Raw genomic sequence first — 20,036 nt, forward strand, 5'->3', positions numbered from 1 at the left:
AGGACCTTCTTTCTCAGGGACCAGGGATCGCTTTGCTCTTACGACTTGGGTCTTGAGCATGTGGCCTCAGAGTTAGTCATTGCTACTGTGCTCAGAGCTAAAAAGCCTACGAAGTTCTCTGCTTAACACTAAGGCATAGGAAAATTTCAGTTCATTTTTTTTTTTTTTAAATATATTTTTATTGAAAGAACAAAGCACAAGAGAAACAGACAAGCGCGTTAAGGAGAATGAGGAGCCATTCTCTGCCCTGTTCTCAGTGTTAGCTTTCCTCCAGGCTGGCCTTGACCAAGGTCAGTGGCAGGACTCTCTTGTTTCAGGGCTCGAAAGTAGAAAGCTTCATTGGTGTCTCATCTGGACATAGATAGATTCCTAAAGGGAGGCGCTATGGCTCAGGTCCCCGGTAAAACATTTGTTTCCTTCATGGAACCTTAACGTAGTTTTGCAAGGCCTCAGTTAGGCTCCATATGAGCTGCTGCAGGAAGCATTCTTGATAGATCTGATGCTCAGGTTGATTTTTTTTCTTGTGGATACCATTCCATCTTTTTTGCTGAAGGCTGGTTCGGTTTTCCATGTCAATGAAGTCAAATTGCCGGTATTCCAGTCCTCAGATTCTAAGAAGGACTGAATTCTGAAAAAGTTGGATGTTAAAGAGTGCTTCTCTAATATCCCAATGGCTGAACTATCACCTAAAAACTGACCTTTTCCCCAAATCAGGAGGGGAATTATCTTAACACCCATTCCCAAGAACCCCCAAACTCAACCCCTCTGATGTGACCAACTTTCGGCCAGTAGCTTCCATTCCCCTGTTCATTAAAATGATGAAGGGATACGTCACAGAACAACTCAAGTGCTGTTTACAATGCTTCATTATCTTCCATCCTTCAATATCGAGTTTCAGCAAAAATCACAGCACTAAGATGGTGGTCATGGCACTAGCAACATAAGGAAAAGAACTACGGTACTAAGAAAAGGTCATAGTGCAATCCATAATCCAATTTGACTTAAGCAGCACATTTGACCTAGTGGACTTTGATCAAATGTCCAATATCTTCAGCGATTTTAGATTCAGTGGCCTGGCCCTCTTTTGGTTCCAAGGTTTCCTAACCACCCGGCACTATGCTATAAGTAAGAATGGTGAACTTTTGCTTACTGGTGGTTTCTGTCTGACGCCTTCCTGGGCATGCTATATTGACCTGGACTTCTTGCTTATTGATCGCTACAGTGCTGTAGCTTCTATTTCTTGTATTGCTGTTGGCTGCTTTATCAATAAAAAACTATTAAAAAAAAAAAAAAGAAGAATGGTGAACTTTGATAGTTGGCACCCTCCCAGTGGAATCCCCCAAGGATCCTCTCTATCGCCATCAGTGTTCAATTTAATGCAATCCTAAGGCGCCACTCTAGATCTCACACAAATAAAACATTTTACCTATGCGGGTGATATAACGATCATGCTATCTGTAATGGCTGCATTAGTCAGCACCCTCACCACTATCAAAAGATGTGTCCACATCATAGAAAACTGGACCTTAACCCACTGCCTCAAACTAAATAAGAATAAAACCAAATTCCTTTAGCTAGAACCCCTGACTGACCCACACTATGCTCCAAGGATCACGGTAGACAGCATAGACTTCCCATTAGAATTATAATACTGAATCTTTGGAGTAGAAATTGATAAGTTTCAAGTTTATTTAAAATTTTTTAAACCACTCAATCAGGTTTCTGAGCGGTGTACAATAAAAATACAGTTTTCGACAGATAAAACAAGGTTAGAACTTGACAATTAAAAAAACGACAAGGGAGTTTAGAAGGATGAAAAACTCAGACAAAAACGAACAGAAACATGGAAAAAGGGAAAGAACTACAATATTTTGAGAAAAGAGAACAAATTATTATTATTATTATTTTATTTCTTATATACCAAATAAGGGGAAAACGATAGGGAGGGGTTGCCTACAGCAGTCAGTAAGTGTTTGGCCCTTACAAGGGCAGTTAGGTATCAAAGGCATCTTGGAACAGGAATGTTTTCAGCTTTTTTAAAAAATGGGGCAGAGATAGTTCTTATGAGTGTAATTGGGGTGTCTCAATAATGTAAGTAACAAACCAAAAGTGAAAGCCAAATCCATGGAAATATCAGGTTAAGAGTATTGCATTGAACAATGTTCTTATGATTGACAAGACTTTTATACATGGTTTTTGTCATTGGTTGTTATTAAAGTGGGTTTTGAAGAACAGGCTTGCTCTGCTCCTTTCCATTGGATTTAGCATTCACAGTCCCTGTAGCAAAGGAGTTTCGGTCACTGCTCTTCAGTAGCACCTAGATTTACATTTGACAGATTTTGGAGGGAACTGCGTTTGCAGCCATGGTTGAGCTGAGGGCTTTTGTTAGATGTCTGAGTTAAAATGAATGGTTACCATTATGTATTATTAAGATTATATTGTGTGTATGTTTTATTAACATTTGATATACCGCTTAAGAATATTACAGATCTAAGTGGTTTACAATAAAATACAGGTATTTAGAACTTCCCTATCTGTCCTGAAGACTCACAATCTAGCTAAAGTACCTGAGTAAACAATTATTAAAATAGAAAAGATATAACAAAATTCCAAGAATTGTGAGGGAAAGGTACAATTCAAATAATAAAACCCACCTATCCATGAAAAGCCCCGTACAGTCAATAATAAAAATATCTTTCCTTGTGATGAAAAAGCTAAGATCCATCAGAAAATACTTTGAAATGAACTTTCTGCAATCTCTTATCCTATCTCAACTAGACTACTGTAACATAACTCTAGCTTTCTGCTCTAAAACGTTGCTAGCATGTCTACAACTAGCTCAAAATGCAGCAGTAAGGCTCATATATAGACTATGAAAATCAGAACACCTACAGCCCTACTATATGAAACTACATCCACTGCCATAACTGCAAGGATTAAATTTAAACTAGGCATCACTGCCTTTAAGATCCTGAAAGGGAATGTCCTCGACTACCTAACAGAGTTGGCCGTCCTACTCCAGGGTACCTCCAACAGATATTTCACTTAAATTTCCCAGCATGCAACAATATAAAATCTGCCAGGCAAATTATCTTATCCATCCAGTATCAATTAGCAAAATGCTGGAACCACTACCTCAGATTCAGAAAACTTTTAAAAGCATTTCTCTACCAAGACAGGGAGCCAACTTTGAAGTAACTGAAATTAGGAATTGTAAATGCCCATTATCCCAGGACAAGCAGGCAGGTATTCTCACTAGTGGGTGATGTCATCCGACAGAGCCCCGATACGGACGTCTCACAAGCATGTCTTGCTTGAAGAAACTTAGAAGTTTCGAGATGCCCGCACCGCACATGCACCAGTGCCTTCCCGCCCGATGGACCGGGCATGTCTCCTCAGTTCTTTTCTTTCCGCAGAGCTGAGAAGTTTTACTTCAATTCTGCGCTGACTGAATTCCCGTTTTATTGCCTTCTAATTCCGCGATTTTGGATTTCTTTTCCTCTTTTCGTGTGTTTTCTTTCTTTATTAAAAAAAAAAAAAAAAATTTTCTTCCAGCGAGTCGGCCAGGTCAGCCACGTGGCTCAGGCCCAGCTCCTTCGATCTAGCGGCGGAGCTTTTTCGGCTTATGTCCCGGCCAATCACCGGTTTTAAAAAGTGTAGCAAGTGCCAGCGCGCGATTTCGCTGACGGACCCGCATCGACGCTGCCTGCAGTGTCTTGGTCCAGAACATTTCCCGAAATCGTGCCGGCCTTGTTCCACTCTAACAGCGCGAGCGTTTAAGCGGCGCTGCCTGTTGTGGGAGTCGATGTTCAAGATGGAAGCTGCTAAAGAACCTTCGGCTTCGACTTCATCGGCCGCTTCGCCTGTCCATGCGAAACCAGCGACTGCTCCTACGACTCCGGGCCTTTTGAAGCCGGCTTCGTTTACCCTGATTTCGGCCACGAGTTCGACGTCGGTGCCTGTCCCCGTCTCCTCGGCTCAGGTACCGCCTTCCACTATTCCACCTGTGGTCATTAAAGTGCCGAAAGCTGCCAAGCAGAAGCACTCGACCACGAAGGAGCGCGAAGACCGTGCTGGAGGACCCCCTTTCGGTGCGGATCCCTCCATATCGGCTTCGCTGCGGTCCCTGCTGGAAGCTCAGTTTGTCGAGCTCATGCAGACTATGGGACCTAGATTAATCGCCTCCATCCAGGGTGACCTCCCGGTCTCAGGGGGCGGACCGCCCCTCCCCCTTCTCCTCGTCAATCGATCTCGTTGCTTGACGAGGAGGAGCGGCGAAAGGCGGCTGGTCCCTCGAGGCGGGCTTCCTTTAGCGATACGCCTCCTTTAGAGCCCATTACGCCTCCGCGCCATCATGGTGCCGTTCCCCCGACTGATGATCGAAGTCCTGGGCATAGTAAATCACAGGAAGAGTTCTTCCGCACTCCATACCAGGCCTGGGCTGCAACACGGGAGGCGGCCTCCATTCCGCCCCTTCGCTCTACCGCTTCCAGTCCCATACATTCACTGGAAGCTTCGGGGGACCATGCGAAGTATAGACGTTCTCGCTCTCCCTCCCGGCACCGGGAGGGACATCGATCCAGGCACTCCTTGCGCCACTCGGAGGTTTCGCCACAGAAGAAGCTGCCACGTCTGGGATACTCCTCATCGGATTTATCTCCCCAGGAGGGGCCGGAGTACGAGGAGCCATCTACCTCTTATTCTCCTTGTCGCTCCCAAGTCTCCCTGGATCCTGAGGCTTCTGCTTCCTCCAGTCCGTCTCGGAGGCCGGTACTGGCGGACCAGTTGTCTTTTTCTTCCTTCCTCCGGCAAATGGCGGATGACTTGGATGTGACTTTAGACACTGGGTCTCGGTATTCTAAGGAGTATCTTGACACCATGCACTTGCCTAATCCTCCTGCGGGGTCTCTTCGACTTCCTCTGCATAAATTACTGGATCAAACATACATGCGATGTTTCGAGACGCCGTACTCCATCCCTGCGGTCCCGAGCAAATTGGATGCAAGATACCGCATTGTTCATCATAAGGGGTTTGAGGGCACTCAACTCTCTCACCAATCCCTGCTGGTCGAGTCCTCTCTCAAGCGTTCTCATCCCTCCCAGGTCTATGCCTCTGTACCACCGGGATGAGAGGGGAGAACAATGGATAAGTTCGGTAGGAGAATCTACCAGAATTCTATGATGGCGTCTCGAGTGCTCAATTATAATTTATTTTTTTCTTCATATTTGGAGTTCTTCTTGCCGGTGCTCCGCAAGTTTACTCCTTACATTGATGCTCAGGCTCGATTCGAGTTCGAGGAAGTGGTAGCCTCCCTTTCCCAGCTACATCTTCAGCTGATGCAGTCCTCGTACGATGCCTTCGAGCTCTCGGCACGTGCTGCCGCCTGTTCCGTGGCCATGCGTCGATTGGCATGGCTTCGGACAATTGACATGGATCCGAACCTCCAAGACAGACTTGCCAATGTGCCTTGTGCGGGCGCTGATTTATTCAACGAGTCTATCGAGACTGTTACCAAGAAACTTTCGGATCATGAAAAGTCTTTTCAATCTATCCTTCGGCCTAAGCCCAAGCCTCAGCAGTCTCGACCTTCTAGACCGCCTTTGATTTATCAGCGGCGCTACACCCCTCGTCAGACTTCTGCTGCGAGACAACCGGCGAAGAGACAGCCTCCCCAGAAGGCTCAGCAGAAACCTCAGCCGCCGGCTGCACCGAAGGCTACTCAGCCTTTTTGACTCTCTTCCAGGGAGCATAACCGACCTCGTTCTGCATCCCCCTATTTTTCCCATCGGGGGTCGCCTCCATCATTTTTACCATCAATGGGAGGCTATTACCACCGACCTCTGGGTCCTTTCCATCGTAAGAGAAGGATACTCTCTTCATTTCCATCGGGTCCCCCCGGACCACCCTCCAAGAGAGTATCCTTCCAATTTAACGCAGACTGCCCTTCTCCTTCAGGAGGCTCAGGCTTTGCTTCGGCTTCGAGCCGTCGAGCCGGTCCCGGTGGACCAGCACAACCGGGGTTTTACTCCCGGTTCTTCCTCGTCCCGAAGAAGACGGGCGACCTACGACCCATCCTGGACCTTCGAGTCCTCAACAAGTTTTTAGTAAAAGAGAGGTTTCGCATGTTGACCCTTGCTTCTCTCTACCCCCTCCTCGAGCGGAACGACTGGTTATGCTCTCTGGATCTCAAGGAGGCCTACACTCACATTCCCATTCATCCGGCCTCCCGCCAGTTCCTCAGATTTCGGGTGGGACATCTACATCTGCAGTATCGAGTGCTTCCTTTCGGCCTGTCCTCGTCTCCCAGAGTCTTCACGAAGTGTCTGGTGGTGGTGGCCGCCGCACTCCGGAACAGGGGTCTTCAGGTATTTCCCTACCTCGACGACTGGCTCATCAAGGCCCCCTCTGCTCCGGAGGTCATTTCGGCGACCTTGACCACGATCTGCTTCCTGCAGAGCTTGGGCTTCGAGATCAACTTCCCCAAATCCCATCTGCAGCCTACCCAGTCCCTTCCCTTCATCGGGGCGGTACTGGACACCATTCAGCTTCGAGCATTCCTTCCTCCTCAGCGCATGGATGCTCTTCTTCATCTCTGCCAGTCTGTATCTTCTCGCCAGTCCATCTCAGCGAGACACATGATGGTCCTCCTGGGCCACATGGCCTCTACAGTTCATGTGACACCCTTTGCCAGGCTCCATCTCAGAATTCCTCAGTGGACCCTAGCTTCTCAATGGACTCAAGTGTCAGACCCGTTGACTCGACACATCATAGTCACTCCTGCTCTTCGGCAGTCTCTACTTTGGTGGATGACCTCTTCGAATCTATCCAGAGGTTTGCTGTTTCACACTCCTCCTCATCAGAAGGTTCTCACAACCGATTCCTCGGCCTATGCCTGGGGGGCTCATCTGGATGGGCTTCGCACTCAGGGATTCTGGACCAGTGTGGACCGCCTCCATCAGATCAATCTTCTGGAGCTCAGAGCAATCTTCTATGCTCTTCAAGCTTTTCAACATCTGCTTCACGACATGGTGGTCCTCATCCGCACAGACAACCAGGTCGCCAGGTATTATGTAAACAAGCAGGGAGGCACGGGATCGGCCTCCCTCTGCCAGGAAGCTCTCAGAGTCTGGGATTGGGCAGTTCGCCACAACGCCTTCCTCAAAGCTGTCTACATTCAGGGGAAGGACAATGTCTTGGCAGACAACTTGAGTCGACTCCTCCAGCCTCACGAATGGACTCCATTCCAACCCCCTTCATCAGATCTTTGCACAATGGGGGACGCCTCAGATAGACCTCTTTGCGGCTCCCCACAACTTCAAACTGCCTCAGTTTTGCTCCAGGATCTACACTCCTCTTCGCCTCGAGGCAGATGCCTTTCTGCTGGATTGGAGGAATCGATTTCTGTATGCATTTCCTCCATTTCCTCTCATTCAAAAGACTCTGGTCAGATTGAAATCAGACCAAGCCACCATGATTCTGATAGCTCCTCGGTGGCCCAGACAACCTTGGTTCTCCCTTCTGCTTCAACTCAGCAGCAGGACACCAGTCCTTCTTCCAGTGTTTCCTTCTCTGCTTACTCAACATCAAGGTTCACTGCTTCATCCCAACCTGCAGTCTCTCCACCTGACAGCTTGGTTCCTCTCAACGTAACTCCTCACCAGTTTTCTCAAGCGGTGAGGGATGTCTTAGAGGCTTCCAGGAAGCCTGCTACTCGACAATGCTACTCCCAAAAGTGGACTAGATTCTCTTCCTGGTGTATTTCCAATGCCAACGAGCCTCAGCGAGCTTCCCTATCATCTGTATTGGACTATCTTCTACACCTGTCTCAGTCTGGTCTCAAGTCTACATCTATAAGAGTCCACCTGAGTGCTATTGCGGCTTTCCATCAGCCTCTACAGAGGAAACCTCTTTCTGCTCATCCTGTGGTTTCCAGATTTATGAAAGGACTTTTCCATGTCAATCCTCCTATCAAACCTCCTCCTGTGGTTTGGGATCTCAATGTCGTCCTTTCTCAACTCATGAAACCTCCGTTTGAACCTCTCAACAGGGCTCCACTGAAGTATCTCACCTGGAAAGTGGTTTTTCTGGTGGCCCTCACGTCTGCTCGCAGGGTCAGTGAGCTTCAGGCCTTAGTGGCGGATCCACCTTTCACAGTATTCCATCATGACAAGGTGGTCCTCCGCACTCATCCGAAATTCCTGCCTAAAGTGGTCTCTGAATTTCATCTCAACCAATCCATTGTACTTCCAGTATTTTTTCCAAAGCCTCATTCTCATCATGGAGAATCAGCTCTTCACACTCTGGACTGTAAACGTGCTTTGGCTTTCTACCTGGATCGCACCAAGCCACACAGAACTGCTCCTCAACTTTTCGTCTCCTTTGATCCGAACAAGTTGGGACGACCTGTATCGAAGCGTACCATCTCCAACTGGATGGCGGCTTGTATCTCTTCCTGCTATGCCCAGGCTGGATTATCCCTTTCTTGTAGGGTCACAGCCCATAAGGTCAGAGCAATGGCAGCCTCTGTAGCCTTCCTCAGATCGACGCCAATTGAGGAGATCTGTAAGGCTGCCACTTGGTCCTCGGTTCATACCTTCACCTCTCATTATTGTCTGGATACTTTCTCCAGACGGGATGGACAGTTTGGCCAAACAGTGTTACAAAATTTATTTTCTTAAGTTGCCAACACTCCCACCATCCCATTGAGGTTAGCTTGGAGGTCACCCACTAGTGAGAATACCTGCCTGCTTGTCCTGGGATAAAGCAATGTTACTTACCGTAACAGTTGTTATCCAGGGACAGCAGGCAGCAATTCTCACATCCCACCCACCTCCCCTGGGTTGGCTTCTCAGGCTAGCTACCTGAACTGAGGAGACACGCCCGGTCCATCGGGCGGGAAGGTACTGGCGCATGCGCGGTGCGGGCATCTCGAAACTTCTAAGTTTCTTCAAGCAAGACATGCTTGTGAGACGTCCGTATCGGGGCTCTGTCGGATGACATCACCCACTAGTGAGAATAGCTGCCTGCTGTCCCTGGATAACAACTGTTACGGTAAGTAACATTGCTTTTCTGAACTGTAATGTAACTCCTGGGGAAAAAACCCAAAGATCCAACAATGATCTACTTGTACGAGCTGGCGCAGTGGTCTCACCCTAGATTTCTGGGACTGCTTTTTTACATCCTATGTCCAGAATGACATACCTATTACACTAGAAAAAAGAGATTAGTTTCTTACCTTGCTAATATCTATTCTAGTAGATAGGTGTGTCATTCTGGAGCTCCACCCTGTCAGTTATCTCATTCGCCTGCCTACTCTCTCCGTCAGAAAGTTTGAGTCCAAACTGAAATTTGGATGTCAGTCAGACCTTAAGGATATGATGAATAATCTATTTTTTATAACACATTGGAGTATTTGAGCTCCATAAATGTTTTTTGACATAATTATTTCGCTGTTTTGATTGTTTGATGGCAATGTTTATAACATGTTTGTTATAATTTCAGAGCAGAACAGAGTTGTACACTCCCCCTCCCTCCATATTCACAGGTTTAGGATTTGCAAATTCAGTTATTCGCGAGTCTCTAAACCACCCTGCCTCCCGAATCTCTCCACATCTTAACTTTTAAAACCTGGTGGTCTAGCCCTGAAGTGGGGCAGGAGCGATCTTACTACAGTCAAGTTTCAAGTTTATTAAAAATTTGATATACCTTTCATGTTGTTCTTTTTGTGCACTTGATGTAAGTTTGAAAAAGAATAAAGAAATAAAAAAAAAATTTGATATACCACCTTATCAATTTTTTTCAAGATGGTTATATATTTTAAAATAGCATAAAAACAATTAATACAAATTAGCACAACTTTAACAAAAAAACATACTCGACAAAACTATAACATACTAGACTAGACAAACGGGTACGAGTGGGAAGAAAGGGTAGAACTGCAATGGTTAAAGAAAAGTAAGATATAAAGGTATAAACATAAAGGAGGAGTTAAAAACAAATAATCCAATACAAAAGGACTCGTAAAAAGTAAGGACATTTTTTAAATCCTTAAAAGGACATTTATACTTGAAAAGCATCTTTAAAAAGGAATGTCTTAAGAAAATATTTAAATTTCTCAAGATTAGTTATCTCTCTTAAAGCATTCGGTACCCCATCGAGAGCCACGAACAGAAATGACTGTCATGAGTTCCTGTGGTCTTGCAAGACTACAGCAGGAACTCACGGCAGCCATTTTTGTTTGCAACTCTGCACAGGGCAGGAGCATAGGAAGATCACTCCTGCCCCACTTCACCGCTAAACCACCAAGCTTTAAAAGTAAGGTGTGGAGAGGTCCAGGAGGCAGGAGTGTGGTTCTGAGTTGACCCTAAAATTATTCACAATTTTTTTTATTCGCAAGAAGGCTGTTCCCCTAACCCCTGTGAATATGGAGGAGGGAGTATAGTTCAGGGAGTTTCCCCATACACCTCCTTCACATGTGTTTCTATATGCGGTTATTGCCTGAAGGAGGCAGCAGTGTTCTCTGGTGACGGAGGGAGGGATTCAAAAGCTAGAGTGGATTCCTTCTGCACGACTCGGAAGCATGGGAATATTATCCATCTGTCCAGAAAAGATATTAGCAAGGGTAAGAAACTAATTTCTCTATAAAATGTAGGAAGGATCTAAGAAAATTAGTATAACAATATGCTTTCTTGACTTGTACCATCAATTTTAAAGTGTTCCAGCTAAACAAAAGGTTCCTTTCCTTGCTGGATTTTAGTACCTGTCCAGAGATGTCAGATTCTTGGGGGTAATCTAGGTTAATGTAACTGATGAGCTAGAAGGTATGCTTTTTATCTGCAATAATATTAGACATGGCTTTTTTCTTCTAGGTTTCAGAAAGACCCTACTTGGTCAGAAACTGGAGACAGATACTTATTAAAGCTATTTAGGGATCATCTTTTTCATCAAGTGACGGAAACGGGTACTCCCTGGATTGACCTCAGTCATATTATCTCTTGTCTTAACAAGGTAACTAGTAGCATTTGAGAAATGTTTGTTTATTTTCTTTAAGTTTGTAAGAGTTTGCCATCACAAGCAGCAGTCGCCATGTAAATAAGCACTTCACCTCCAATATTCAACCAGCAGCAGGCAGCCTATTTTTAAACACTGACAGCAATAAGCAGAAAAAGGAGAAGTATAACTTGCCTTACAATGGTGAACAACACAAAAGAAGGCAAGTGTGATGTCAAATCCAACCAATCAAATCTTTGTTATGTAAAATAAATAATATACATTCCAACATGGATCCAGATTTCAGCAGCAAAAGCTGCTTTCTTCTAGGGACAAACAATACTAGAAGGAGAAAAAGGAATCACTGGCCCCTTCTTTTGAGGCAAATCATTCTCTCTCATTCACAAAAACAAGCAGGATTGAAAATCTAAAGAGGCACCTCTTCTTATGTTTGTTTGTTTTTTAAACAGAACTCTTTCACATTCACAAAATCAAGCAGGATTCAAAAAGCCAAAGTGGCACCTTTTCTCTTGTTGCATGCCGAAACCTGGATCCATGTTGGGACTGTATATTATTTCTTTTATATAATAAAAACTTGATTGTTTGGATTGGACATAACATTTGCCTTTTGTATTGTTTAAACACTGCTGTGACTAATTAATGCCAATTAAATGTCATGCCTTGCATTGAATATCAGTGCCTATCAGCATGCTTGGGTCACTGGTACTTGTGGGTCCTGGCCAATATTTAACCTGGACCTACATAAGGGGATCTGTCATGTGACTTCACACCCTCACTCCCACCCCAGTTTCTATTCTCCCAATCTTTCCCTCTGCCCCCTATACTTTCTCACCACAGGGACTTCAGCAGAGGTGATCCCTTGTAGTTTAGTAAGATGAGGGGGAGCCAGCCCTCCTTCCACTCCCATCCTGTCAATCTTTGGGTTAAGAATGGCTGATCCCTAGTGGCAGTCTCACAGTACTACCACTGAAGTTCAGCCTTCCATATAAGAACAAATGGCCAGCAGTGGTGGGAGAAATCAGACCCAAGGGTGGTCAGATCCAGGGCATGAATTGGGCGATCAGAGTGGCAGACAGAAACCCAGAAGTTATGTGGGTGCTAGCCAATACTCATTTTCATCACTTTCATAGCTAAGCTGCCAAAATAGGGCTTCTTTTTTGTGATACTATGTGGCTACTTAGCTGTGCAGGCACTTGCACTGAATACTTATCTGCCAGCTCCTCCCTAACGCCACCCCTGGACTGCCCTGGCATTGCCTGGATTTTACTTTTAGCAACAATATTCAGTGGCAATGTCCGGTTAAATGCTGCTGAATATCAACAGCTGACTTGCTCAGTGTAATTTAAGCGGGCAAGAACTGAATGTCAACCCTTTCATTTTCAAAAGACTGCACTTATATTTTCCTCCTTCCTGATATAGAGCTGTGGTTTATTGCAACTAGGGCAAACCAAAAAAATGTGCTTGAAGGTGACCATTCACACTAAAAAGAAGGCAGAGGTGCCTGGCTGACTTTTCCTTTGTAAACATTTGACTGTATGTTCACGAATTACAGCAGTAGTTTTGCAGCTTGATCAATGAGGATTAATCCAACAATCTGCTTTCAAAAATTTTCAAAATGAATATGCATAAAATATGTTTTGATTCTGTGGAGACAGCGTGTGAAAATGTCTCATGGAAAATCTGATATTTAGATATCTCGATGATTATACAAGTGGTCCTTGAAGACAAAGTTGAGAATCATGTAGGTTTTCAGGATGTTTACAGATTTATTAAAAATCTTTGTTCCTTGTATATATTATTATCCCAGAACAATCAGGCAGCAAATTCTCACACATGGGTGATGTCATCCACAGAGCCCCAGTACAGAAGGTGCAAAAGTGTACTGTCACTTTAACTTCTTCAGAAGTCTCAATTATGCATTTCTTCCAATACCTCTTTTAAATTCTTTATTCATTTTCACTTCAATTAACAAGTATACAATATGATATCTTATAATATACAAAATCACTTGTACATTCTTAACCATAAATCTTAAATACTTTAAATTACCCTCCCCATCCCATCCTCCCAGCCCTCCCTATATCAATAAAATTAATTCATATATGTATTATATCCCTTCTTATTATAAAATTTCAAACATTTAAAGGTGTCTAATCATTTGAATATTCAATCAATGGCCCCCATATCTTTTTAAACCTATCATAATTCCCATTCTGTAAAGCAAGAACTCTTTCCATTTTATATGTATAACATACTGAATTCCACCAAAAGGTATAGTTAAGTCTTGTATAGTCTTTCCAATTTCTAGTGATGTGTTGAATGGCAACTCCTGTCAATATTAATAATAATTTATTGTTAGATATTGAAATTTGACTTTTAAACCTCATTGAAGTACCAAATAAAATTGTGTCATATGACAAGGCAACAAAGTTTTCTATTTCTTCCAATACCTCTAATAAGAAAACTTCTATTCAAATTCAAAACGGGAACCTGCTGCTATGATTCTCATAGCTCTAAGATGGCCAAGACCGCCCTGGTTCCCTCTTCAACTCAGTGTCAGGGAATCCATTCCTCTTCAGATTTTCCCAACTCTTCTTACTCAGAATGAGGGATCCCTCCTCCACCCCAATCTATGTTCACTAGTTCCCATAGCCTGGTACCTCTCTCCCAACCAGTAACTGAGTTCGATCTCTCTGTTCCAGTATCAGCAATCATAGATGCTGCCAGAAAACTGTCCACACAACACTTACCATTTCAAGTAGACCTGTTTTATTGTATGGTGTAACCGGCACACATTACTTCCAGACACATGTCCTTTGTCATCAGTTTTGGACTACCTCTTGCATATCTCCAACTCAGGTCTAAAAAATACTTCAGTGAGGGTGCATCTCGGTTCTATCAGTGCTTTTCACATTCCTCTCACTGATAAACGTTTGGCTACACACCCGTTGATTTCCAGGTTCATGAAAGGCCTGTTACTACTACTACTACTATTACTATTAATTTCTATAGCACTACCAGACGTAAGCAGTGCTATACAGTCACAAAGACAGTCCCTGCTCAAAAGAGCTTACTATCTAAACAGACAAACAGGATGTCATGGATATTGCAGCTGAACAGCCAACATGTAACCAGCAAGGTTAGGGATGGGGAGGGGTAGACATAGGATAAAATATGAACCTAGCCAATTAACGGAAACAACTAGGAAAGTAACCAGCTAAGTAAGCACAGAAAATTAGGATAAAGAAAAAAAGCCCTAACTTTAACCAAACCCCCCCAATCAAGCCTCCTACAGTTCCTTGGGATATCAATGTGCTTTCCATTCTCATGAAGCCACCATTTGAACTGATGGTGTTTTCATTCCTCAAGTATCAAATGTGGAATGTGGTCTTCCTGATTTGCATCACTTCAGTTCATCAAGTCAGTGAGCTTCAAGCACTGGTTTCAGATCCACTTTGTACAATATTCTATCGCGACAGAGTGGTCCTTCGTACTCATCTCAAATTCTTACCAAAAGTAATTTTGGAATTCCATCTCAACCAATCTATAGTTCTGCCTGTCTTCTTTTCAAGACCACATTCCCATCCAGGTGAAGCCACACTGCACATTAGACTGTCCCTGCTTTGGCTTACTACCTAGATCGGACTAAACCTCAGAACCTCTGCTCAACTATTCCTCTCATTTGATCCTATCAGACTGGGATCTTCTTTAACAAAGAACAATCTCTACATGGTTATCAGATTGTATTTCTTTCTGCTATACTCAAGCTGGGTTACCATTGGAAGGTCGTGTCGCAATACATAGAGCAATGGCAGCTTCAGTTACTTTTCTCTGTTCCACTCCTATTGAGGACATTTGTAAAGCAGCCACCTAGTCCTCGATACATACTTTCACATCAAATTACTGTCTGAAGACTCATTCCAGATGGGATAGTCGATTCAGCCAAGCAGTTCTACAAAATGTATTCTTTATTTAGATGCTAACTTCCCTCTATCCCTTTTGTAGTAGCTGGGGAGTCCCATCTGTGAGAATATGCTGCCTGGTTGTCCTGGGATAAAGTGCAGTTACTGACCTGTAACAGGTGTTATCCAGAGACAGCAGGCAGATATTTTCACAACCCTAATTGGCTTAGCTTTTTTTTTTTTTTTTTTTTTTTAATTGAACTGATGGTCCCGCAAGCTGAAATCATGCGGGAAGGCACTTGACTTGCACATGCGTGATACGGGAAGTCTCGAGACTTCTGAAGAAGTTACTGATAGTACACGTTTGCACTGTTTGTACCAGGGCTCCATGGATGACATCACCCATCTGCTGTCTGTGATAACACCTGTTACAGGTAAGTAACTGTGCTTTTTGCTCAATATCTCATTATACTAACATAAGTATTTTATATTTGTATTTTTTACATTATTTTTACAGTTAGATGCTGGCGTGCCAGAAAAAATAAGCCTCATTTCCAGAGATGAAAAAAGTGTACTTGTGGTAACTTACAGTGATTTGAAACGCTGCTTTGAAAACACTTTTCAAGAACTGATTGCAGCTACAAATGGGCAGTTGTAGTATTTGCTGAAAGCATGCAGGACCTTGCTGAGGAACTAAACCAATAGCAAATTGCACTACAGCTGAATTTGTCATTGTCATCTCATTTCACATTTGGGAATGAAACAGGAGATGAACAAAGCTGCTTGCACTTCAGTCAGGTACACTGTTACTTGAAGGGAAGAATGTTTCACTCATTGTAGAGCTCTGGCTGCCTTTGGAGGCTTTGTGAAGAATTTATTTTAGATAAAGGAGCACCATCAGGTGTGTGATGTTCCTGCTTTTATTTTTTCCACTTCTATATGCACTAATTTTAATTTTTTAAGACTTTTTTCTGAATTTGGAGGTTTTGCCGCAATGTACACTTAAAATCTTTTTTAAAAAAAATTTCTGGGGGCACAACATTTTCCTCAGTAAGCATACTACATGTCTGATGTGATCTGAAACCAGAAAAAATTGTTAAGGACCAGGTTAAAACAGATTCCATAAAAATTGTGTTATCTAAATTGCAGTTCAGTTTCTAATCTTTAAAAAAGCGTGTTGTATGCAAGCTCTCTATGCCACTCACTGTACGTTACAAAATGCAACTGGAAGATGCATAAAGCAAATCAAGTAAAGTATCAAATTGGTAGAGTTGAAGACTACCTTTACAGATTTTGTCACAACAACCTGACACGGTGGCACCATAGGAACATCCTGAATGACCTGTTAGAGAAGCATCTGAACCTTTTTTAAATTATTATTTGCTCTAAAACACAACCAGCGCCTTGTAAAACTATTGTATACATTTTCCTCCTTGTCAAACATTTATGCAATTTTTTTTAAGCAGAACATTTTTTTAAAGAATTGTGTTCAAATGCCTGAAGTTCCAGAAGTGTATTTCTTTAGGCTATTTACAGTATATTTTTTGTAAAAGTCTTCTGAACCACAGCTTTATTATGGTACTTTACACTGGATACAGATAAAGACACTGTTAAGAAGATAACACAGCAATTTTCTGGCATTGAGAGCATGAGATGTTACAGAATCTGAAAGGATATGGATCTGCTGTGCCTTTGCAGTCACTGCTTAGCCCAAAGTAATATTATATTGATAAAACACATGGAATATTCATGATATAAGTCAGCCTCAAAGTTTGAAGTTTTCCACTACTGTTCAAATATTTACATATGCAGTTATATCGCCAAACTTGGGTAGACATTGGGTTCCAAGTGTAAGATAATACCTTTAAACTCTGATTCTAAAGACTGCCAAATATACATAAGTTGTATGTGTGTGTATGTATGTATGTATGTATATATATATATATATATATATATATATATATAAATGTGTGTGTGTGTGTGTGTATATATATATATATATATATATATATATACACACACACACACACATGTATACATACATACATACTTGGTTTTCTTCAGTTGGTACTAGAGCCTGGATCCATCTTATCTCAACACTGAAAGTTTTAATGGTACTGGTTATTCATTATTCAACAATGAAGAAAACTGAAATGATCAAGTCAGACTACAAGCACTTGCAACTGATGCTACTGACATCAATTTTAATGATCAATCTTTGTAACTTTCAGAGGAGTTTTTAATATTTCTCTGCTGTCCTCTTTTTAGAAACTTTAAACTGATATTCTCCCATGGGATGTACATCAAGTAAAGCAACTATCTTCACCTGAAAGCTTTGAAGTCTATGGACATGCTTTACACATTCTAAACCATGTGTCCACACTTGGTGGTATCAGTTGTTGAGTACAGAAGTAAATGATGCATTTGCTTTGTTTGGATTTTAAGAGGAACGTAAATATTTAAAATTGAAAAAGTAATTGACTTGCCACAATATTTTCTTTAATGCAACAAAAGAGCAAGAGCATTAAGGATTTAATAAGCAAACCTGTCCTTTATAATAACTCGTGCATTTGAGGATGAACAGCTGTCTTTTTATATGTTTTTGACAAATCATATTGTAATTCTTTTGTACAAAAAAGTACTTGTATTCTAGAGAAATATGGAATGCTTAATTTAAAAGCAGACTAAGGGGTTTTTCTGAATATTGTTTTCATTGAAAGAAATGAAAGGGGATCATCTGTTTAGCTGTGGGCTTGGGCATCTTTTAAAATACGTGGACCAATACTTACTGAGTGAAAATTAAGAGCAGAGGTAAAAGAATGCTTAGGTTTCTTACCCTTTCTAGACCAGCATACTGCCATCTTTAGGAGTTTGAATTGCAAAACAAATGTATTCTTTGGCAGATAGTTCAGTTTAAGTCCTAGTATCCTAAGGACATGTTTAAACTTAGCAAACTATTACATTATTAACAGTAAATATCAGCCAAAAAGATTGGTATCGGTTAGATGCCCTCACAAGCTCTTTGCTTTGTATTTTTAACTTTATTTTTTAAATAATTTCTTTGTACAAAGTGCTCTAGTTTTGCTTGGGTGTTTTTGAGGGGAACCAATCTTTACCTCTATTTTAATTCCATTCAAACATATTACCTATATGCAGTTTAAAGTTGTTTAGTATTTTCCGTAAAGAAAATAAAAACATCTGAAATCTATTTCCTCGCAAATACAGAGATACAGTTCTATTTTCGCCTGGGGAAATAATTGTGACCTTATTTTGTTGTTGGACAAAAGCACAGAAAGGACAACCATTAAAATCATGTGATCATTTTAATTTTTTTATACCTATTTTAAATTTTGTTTATGTAATTACTACTTTGTGAATATTTTGTTGAGGGATAATCTGTGTATTTCTTTTTGTTTTGCCCTTGTTTAAAGAAGTCAGATAGCCACAACAGCTTTATGTATACAGCACCGGTATATTAAGTTCCAGTCTTAAGATCCCAATCTTTACTCCTGTTTTCCGTTTTCATGTGTACAGCAGTATTTTTTAATAAAGAATACCAGAAATATGAGTGTCTTGTTTTGTAACTTGCTTTGGAAAATAGTTAAAACTGCTTTGATAAGGTGTATGCCTTCAGTTTACATGTCACCCACATATAGAGATCTTACAGTGAAGGGTTATGGCTTGCAGACTGTAGTGTATCAAAGATATGTTTCACAAAATACTATTTTGCAGTGCCATGTGGTGAGACCTCATATTGAGTCCTGGCACTTGTCTTCTGCTGCCCAGGAATGGTAATAGCTAGTGTGGCTGGACTTGGGGCTCATGTATGAAGGATTCCCAAAGGAGCTCCAGTGCGTCGTCCTCAGCCAAGAACTAATATTACAATGATCCCCCAAAATTTTGAAACTAGAAACTATTGGGTCTTCTTTTTTGTTTTTTTAAACTGTGTTATGTACTTCACACTCTGTTTATACTGTGTTTACTAGCACAGAGCCATGTTAAGGGGCTTTGCAGTTTGATTTTCACAGCATATATAGGTGGAGAGTGGTTGTGGAAGGCACTTGGCAATTAATATGCTGCGCTTACTGTACGCTGCCTAATACAGAATTAAAGCAGGCCCAACTACTACCTCCTAAATAGAAGAACTATAAGAAAATAAGAAATGCCGCTGTTGGGTCAGACCAGTGGTCCATCCTGCCAGTAGTCCGCTCATGCGGCGGCCCTCAGGTCAAAGACCAGTGCTCTAAATGAGTCCAGCCTCACCTCCGTATGTTCCAGTTTAGCAGGAACTTGTCCAACTTTGTCTTCAAACCCTGGAGGGTGTTTTCCCCTATAACAGACTCCGGAAGAGCGTTCCAGCTATCCACCACTCTCTGGGTGAAGAAGAACTTCCTTACGTTTGTACGGAATCTATCCCCTTTCAACTTCAAAGAGTACCCTCTCGTTCTCCCTACCTTGGAGAGGATGAACAGACTGTCTTTCCCTACTAAGTCTATTCCCTTCAGTATTTTGAATGTTTCGATCAAGTCCCCTCTGTCTCCTCTTTTCAAGGGAGAAGAGGCCCAGTTTCTCCAATCTCTCACTGTACGGCAACTCCTCCAGCCCCTTAACCATTTTAGTCGTTCTTCTCTGGACCCTTTCGAGTGGTACCTTGTCCTTCTTTATCTACAGCAACCAGAAGCAAGTACTGCACGTTAACCTGAATGTTAACCCAGGTTAAATTTGCAGTAAAATCCTGCATTGAGCTGTGGTAAGTACAAGTTTTACTGCAGTTTATTAAAAGGGCCCTTATGTGAAACAGTGCTAACAAAAGAAATGTCCTTACAGATCCCTATATAACTGAATAAGACTTCTCAGTATACAAATAAGCAAAATATATATCTGGCTTATAAAGTAAGTAAAGTGTTCACATACACTCAGAATTGTGAAATTTGACCAAGAGCACTAGCTCCTATAGTCAAACCCACCGCCCCATCACTCTGTATGACTTATTTAGAAAAAGAGCTTGAAATGGACATACTGTTCAAATGCTCAACTAATTTTCAATGGCAAAAGAGAGAAAAAGTTCCCACTTAGCTTTCAACTGTGTCAGCAGGTCCTGACATGGACCATGTTTCGAAATT

The 20,036-nt window shown here is 42.2% G+C and overlaps 1 protein-coding gene across 1 annotated transcript in view; it reads left to right on the forward strand.

Annotated features, from left to right (window-relative positions):
- The window catches only part of PAN3 (poly(A) specific ribonuclease subunit PAN3), a 168,373-nt gene extending 149,892 nt beyond the window's left edge, over nt 1-18,481 (forward strand). The window contains exons 17-18 of the mRNA XM_033948019.1: nt 10,870-11,008; nt 15,431-18,481. Coding sequence (XP_033803910.1) covers nt 10,870-11,008; nt 15,431-15,571 — 280 coding nt within the window. The 3' untranslated portion in view covers nt 15,572-18,481. The remainder of the gene's footprint in view (nt 1-10,869; nt 11,009-15,430) is intronic.
- The last annotated feature ends 1,555 nt before the right edge of the window (nt 18,482-20,036 follow it).

This window comes from Geotrypetes seraphini, chromosome 6 (assembly GCF_902459505.1).
Source record: "Geotrypetes seraphini chromosome 6, aGeoSer1.1, whole genome shotgun sequence".
NCBI lineage: Eukaryota > Metazoa > Chordata > Amphibia > Gymnophiona > Dermophiidae > Geotrypetes > Geotrypetes seraphini.